At 44.0% G+C, this 6,212-nt stretch overlaps 1 protein-coding gene across 1 annotated transcript; it reads left to right on the plus strand.

Moving 5' to 3' along the window:
* The first annotated feature begins 576 nt into the window (after nt 1-576).
* Nucleotides 577-3,752, plus strand: TDGF1 (teratocarcinoma-derived growth factor 1). Its single transcript, XM_029241695.1, has 6 exons — nt 577-611; nt 1,405-1,457; nt 1,540-1,674; nt 2,133-2,247; nt 2,332-2,441; nt 3,640-3,752. Exons 1-6 carry the CDS (start codon nt 577-579, stop codon nt 3,750-3,752), a joined length of 561 nt encoding a protein of 186 aa, XP_029097528.1.
* The last annotated feature ends 2,460 nt before the right edge of the window (nt 3,753-6,212 follow it).

The raw sequence follows: 6,212 nt of genomic DNA on the forward strand, positions 1-6,212 counted from the left end.
AGGTTTTCCCGATTACAGCAATACTTTCCACCACTCCTCCAACTTGGAATCACCACCCCGTTAAGAGTGATTGGTTTGCTTTTTTTTTTCTTCTTTCTTTCAAAGAGTAAATCTGATCTTTTTAACTCGAAACTAATGATAGAGACATTAGGGCTAATTAACAACAGTTTTACAAGAATGGCCTTTTCCATTCTCTCTTTGTTTGGCCTCACCGCCTCTCACCTCCACCCCCAAGTGTTTCAGCATTGTAATGCGCACGGGTCTCCGCCTCCCCGCCCACCGGAGGGCAGTCCCCGCCACCCAGGGGCTTGTGGCTGAGGAAGGAGAATCTCCCTGAAGGTTTTATTCAAAGCATTTATTAGGACCGACCTGTCTGAGGAACCCCCCAGTTTCTTCCGGCATCCTGGCTCCTGCTTCTGAGACCTTCTGGGGAGACCATATTTCTCATCTGGGATATTTTTCTCCTTAAATGCCCATTTTCGCTTCAAGAAATTAACGTTTTCCTTTGGGTGTTTTGGCAATGACTGTGAATTAAAGCCAGCCTAATATCTTTTTCTTTCTAAATTGTTAGGAGCCATGGACCAAAGAAAGACGGAGCGCTTTTCTTACAGGTATGAACCAATCTTGAGTGTGAGCTTTTGATTACTAGTTTCCCAGCTTAGGAAACATGTCCTACACCTCTCTGTTGTTTGATTTCCTCTCGTTCAAACCTTAAAGAGCTGCCAACAGTGCTGCTGTTTTTCCAAAAGACCTGAAACTTAAAGTTGCATCCACCTTTGCTATTGGCTTTTAACATCTTCAAACAGGTCACTGGCTCTGCCTCTGAAATGACTAGTGTTTTCCTACTCTCTTGTTAGAAAAGGTCAATATTACAACGAAATTAAGAATCTGCTTCTGAGAAGGTTAAAGGTATAGGCAGGTTTTCAATATTTGGGAACCGTTAAGAATAATGGGAATTTTTTTTAAACCTTGAACATCTTTTAAATGACTGGTTTAAATGAAATAGTTTGTAAAATGGAATTCATAAATTACATAGAATGTCATCCAGGCATTTAAAATTCCTATATGAAAACTATATGCAGGAGAAAAAAACATGTGAAATAGAAGATAAAAGATTTATACCTACTTAAAATTATGTGCATATGAGGACACAGCCTAAGAAGTGATAACACGTATTGGAAAGAGTTGGAGATTAGGTGGACTTTATTTTCATCATCTTTCTTTGTGTTGTTATGTGAATTAGTCAGCCATTTTAAAAGAAAGGAAAAAGGAAAAAAAGGAAAGTGGTGCTCTACAATTTCTCCCTAGTGGTCTGTAGTCCTGTGATGAGAAGACCCAGGTGTTAATTCAAAGGGATTTTATCTGCTTTGTTTTGCTAATGGAGGTCTGATTTCCTCTTCCTAGTATGATTTTGATCCTGGCCTTTTCCAGAGCATTTGAACTGGGATTAGTCACTGGTAAGAGACTTTGCTTTTTTGATCACTAGCAATTTTCACGTGGCCTGAAATACAGACGCAAGGAGTTAATTTTGTCATTCAGGATTGGGCCACTGTGAACTTGCCCGTCCATCACAGGGAGACCTGGCCTTCAGAGACGACGGCCTTCAGTCCCGGGAGGAGCCTGCAATTCGTCATCGGCCTTCCCAGTTTGTACCATCCATGGGAATCCAGAACAGTAAGACGTACCTGCCTTAGATCTACAGTGCGGTATTGCAATCCTGGTCCTTCACATGTTTCCTGAGTATCTTTTAGACCCTCTTTCACCTAAGACAGTGGGCACCTGATTCTGGAGCTGGGCAGATGAATAGTTGGACTGGTTTTGGTTCTGGGGGCCAGACAGGCATTGTGTACTTCACCTCCGCAGAATGCAGTTTCCCTCACCTGATCCCACTTCATGCTGGGGACTCCAGGTACCACCACTGGCTTATGCATGAAAAAAGATTTCTCTGATCAAAAGCACAGGTAGCCAAAGGAACACTAAAAAGGAGAGTCTTATTCTGTTAGGTTTACAATGTTTATAGACATCTGTCAACACTTGGAGAGATTAAGCCCTTACTGCCGTATTAACCTTGGCTAACGGGAACTCAGTTTTTCAATCCTTCCACCCTCTCAGCCACTTTTCTTACATTTCAGGTAAGGAGCTAAACAGAACCTGCTGTCTGAATGGGGGAACCTGCATGCTGGGGTCCTTTTGTGCCTGCCCCCCCTCTTTCTATGGACGGAACTGTGAGCATGACATGCGCAAAGAGTAAGCCACTGAAACGGGCTGAGGGTGGAGAGGAGAAGGAAGGAGAGGTGGGGATTTTAACTCCGCATGTCCGTTCATCCTCAGGAACTGTGGATCTGTGCCCCATGACACCTGGCTGCCCAGAAAGTGTTCCATGTGTAAATGCTGGCACGGCCAGTTCCGCTGCTTTCCTCAGCCGTTCCTACCCGGTTGTGGTAAGCAAAGGGTTGCCTCTTTTGCCCTCTCAGGTTAGTTAGTTGCCTGTGGACACTTAATTAACAGGGTCTCTCCTCTTACCTCATGGCTTGCTGAAGACTGGCAGCCAGAGCTCTCCCTGTAAAAGCATCAAGGACTCCAGATGGGATGGTTGCCCTGGTGTCCTTGATATTTACTTCCTCAATATGTGGCCAGTCGTGCTGCCTTTCAGGTGGAGAGTTATTTCAAGTCTATTTGACGTTCTACAGTATGTGAAATTCTATAGAGGCAAATAAACAAGAAAAGACTTGGCCTCTTAAACACGAAGAGACACTCTCTGGCGTTCCTTTCTTTGGGCAGGGAGACCCAGACAGGCTCCAGGGGGGCAGCTCAGTGCCCACCCCACAGCAGGGTCGGGGGCACCCAACTCCAATTATTGCCCTTAAATTCCACCAGAGGAACTGACCCCACTCTCCTTTCTTAGGAACTTCTTCAGGGATCCTAAAAGGCCCCTCTAGGGCACCCCCTGGTGATTGGTCTCATAACCCTTTCACCTCATTGATTTTTACTGATTTGAGGAAAGCAATGACAAGGGCAGGCACCTAGAAGAGAACAAGAGGAGAGGGTTTGCTCCCTACCCCAACCTGAGCCAGATTTTTAGGGCCACCTTAGTTCAGAGACCTCTCCTACTTCTGACCCTGCATGTGTCAGAAATTGAAAATGTTCCATAAATTGAAAATGAAAACAAATGCTTCCTTGAGTACAACATGGGACCCCAATCCAGGCAGGGATTGTCTTTTCCTTTTGCATTGGGTATCAGGCCCAGGATAGGTGACTGGAAGGTGTGGGTGGAATGGCTGGATAGGTGGGGACCATATTTTCTCCCTGGAACTCGGGACGCAAAATGTGCTGTCTCCTTGGCATCAGAGCCTAACCAAGTTCTGCCACACGCCAGCAATTATAGGCATCACCGGCTGGGGTAGGTTACCAGGTGTGAGAGCATGTATCCAGGGAAGATCAAGTTAACAGTTTGTCGCAATATTTTCTCAGGGGAGTCTAATTGCACGTAATCGGTACTGTTGATCCCATAAGCACATTGTACTCATCAAATCTTGGGCCCTAACTGCTTTTGGGTTCGTGTAGATGTGCCACGTGTTTGCCAACAGGATAAAGTGCCAGAGGGATTTCCTTTAATGACCAAGTGTCTCTACCTTCCAGATGGCCATGTGATGGATGAGCACCTCACAGCTTCCGGGACTCCAGAATTAGCGCTGTCTGCATGTGCTTTTATGCTACCTGGCATCTGCCTTGCTATACAAAGTTATTATTAACCCACATTTGTGTGCAGCATTTGCCATGCAGGTTTCATGACCTTTAAAGACTGTCTCTCCAATGTCCCAACTGAGAGATGATCATCTGTTAGTAGTCTTGAAATGGTGAATAGATTTCCCTATGGTCCCTAACATTTCCTTAAAGTACCACCTACTTTCCTCTTCCCTGCCTTCTCCAAAAAACTACTTAAAAAAAAAAAAGCCATATCTTGTTCCCAAGTCCTGTGTTTCTTGATACATGTAACTCTACCAAGGGCTTATTAATAGTTTCTTTTAAACAATTGAATTCTATCTTCAGATTATTAAAGGTTACTCCCAATGTGGAACTGAGCATAAAGCATTGAATAGAGTTGTGATCAGAATCAATTAAGATAGTATCTTAAGGGTTTCCCTGGTGGCGCAGTGGTTAAGAATCCACCTGCCAATGCAGGCGACACGGGTTCAAGCCCTGGTCCTGGAAGATCCCACGTGCCGCAGAGCAACTAAGCCTGTGCGCCACAACTACTGAGCCCAGGTGCCACAAGTACTGAAGCCCGCACGCCTAGTACCCGGGCTCCGCAACAAGAGAAGCCACCGCAATGAGAGGCCCGCGCACCACAACAAAGACCCAATGCAGCCAAAAATAAACAAAATAAAATAAATTAATTTTTTTAAAAGTATCTTGAAAATGAAAGGAAAGGAAGCATTTGTAAGGGGAGCAAAGGAGAAGGGAGGGGGCAGACATCAGAGGTGAGAGACAGGATGCTGGAGTAATGGAAATGTGTGTGCATCCCTGGGAGACTAGGTAGAAAAGTGGGAGCAAATGAGAAATTTGAGAAAATAAAATGCATTACTTGATTGATCTGATGGTACAGAGAAGCAGATTAAAAAGCTAAGTTGGGCAAGTTTCTATCATCAGTAGGAAGCTGTATAAGACGAGGACACCTGTTTTCTCAAGGATTTGGAAAGAGAAAGTCCTTGAAAAAAAATTATATCTAAATTCCCTCAATATATTAAGAGTGCTTAATACATTATGATTTCTCCACACTATGCAATTATTTTAACAGTGGTAAAAGAGAAAATGTTCACAATATATTTAGTTGTAAGCCAGGTGATAAAACTATACATTGTAAAGCCCATTTTGAAAATATGTATCTGGTCTGCCCAGTAAAAGTGGGAAGTACGTTGACCAATGTGTGAACTGTGGTTATTTCCAGGTGGTGGGATTTTTTCCTCTGCACTTCTCTGTTTTCCACGGTGAGGGCGTATATTTGTTTTCATATGGAATGAGATGACTACAACAGGCTTAAAACTGAGGAATCTGGAAGCGCCAAGAGCTCAGAGTGGTGCCCAGTTTTGTTTCTGGCTTTAGTGTGTGTGTTCTGCTGTGAGGGACAAGATTTGCTCCTGTTATTTATGTACTGCTGGATCCACAATTCATGTTTTTCCAAATTAATGCCCTGCAGATGGAAAATTCCAAATGAGTGGAATTTTTTTTTCAATGTCCTATGACAGAAGGTGAAAATGGGATAGGCAGGGAAGCAGTGAGGGATACCCCAGAGAGCTCAGAGCGTGAGGGTGGGCCGCCCAGTGGGGAGGGCTGTTCTGTCCACTTACTGGCAGTGGGGCCCAGTTTCCCAGTTTGAACTGGGTTAGTCCCTACACCGCAGTGTTGTTAGAATGAAGTGAACAAAATAAAACACTAGCACAAAAAGTTTCTCAACAAATGTCACATTTCTTCTCTTTCTACCTTCCTATTGACCACAAAGTAGTGTAAAACATTTTTTAGCCCAGAAATGGAAAAAAATTTTTAAACAAAAAAAACAAGAGTATTGAAAGAAGGCTTCTCATTTGCATGCAACTCCTGTAATCCCTAACCACACTGTGGGCAAGGCTGGACCGTGTTTTCCAAAGTTGGGCATTCACACTCTACCTTATAAGGGCCACATCACCTGTGCCTAATTGTTTTCTTTACATCAACTCATTTGTGTATTGCAGTAAAATATACATAACATAAAACTTATCGTTTCAACCAGTTTTAAGTATAAAGTTCAGTGGCATTACGTACATTCACATTGTTGGGCAACCATCACCACCATCCATTTCCACAACTTTTTCATCTTTTCGAACTGAAACTCATTAAACACTAACTCCCCATTCCTCCTCCCCACAACCCCTGGCAACCACTAGTCTACTTTCTGGGTCCATGAATTTATTCTAGACACTTCACATAAGTAGAGTCGTGTATATCCTTTTGCGACTGGTCTATTTCACTTAGCATACTGTTTTCAGGTTCATCCATGTTGTAGCATGTGTCAGAACTTCATTCCTTTTTTTTTTTTTTTTTTTTTTTGCGGTACGCGGGCCTCTCACTGTTGTGGCCTCTCCCGTTGCGGAGCACAGGCTTCGGACGCGCAGGCTCCAGTGGCCATGGCTCACGGGCCCAGCCGCTCCGCGGCATGTGGGATCCTCCCGGACCGG

Source organism: Monodon monoceros, unplaced genomic scaffold, assembly GCF_005190385.1.
Source record: "Monodon monoceros isolate NGI ecotype Baffin Bay Population unplaced genomic scaffold, NGI_Narwhal_1 Super_Scaffold_3, whole genome shotgun sequence".
NCBI classification, from domain to species: Eukaryota; Metazoa; Chordata; class Mammalia; order Artiodactyla; family Monodontidae; genus Monodon; species Monodon monoceros.

Bases quoted from the DNA above. Each gene is read 5' to 3' on its own strand.
- TDGF1 (XM_029241695.1), top strand. From the start codon at position 577: ATGGACCAAAGAAAGACGGAGCGCTTTTCTTACAG. The intron at 1,458-1,539 runs GTAAGAGACTTT...TTTGTCATTCAG, and splicing joins TGAACTGGGATTAGTCACTG to GATTGGGCCACTGTGAACTT. The intron at 1,675-2,132 runs GTAAGACGTACC...CTTACATTTCAG, and splicing joins ATCCATGGGAATCCAGAACA to GTAAGGAGCTAAACAGAACC.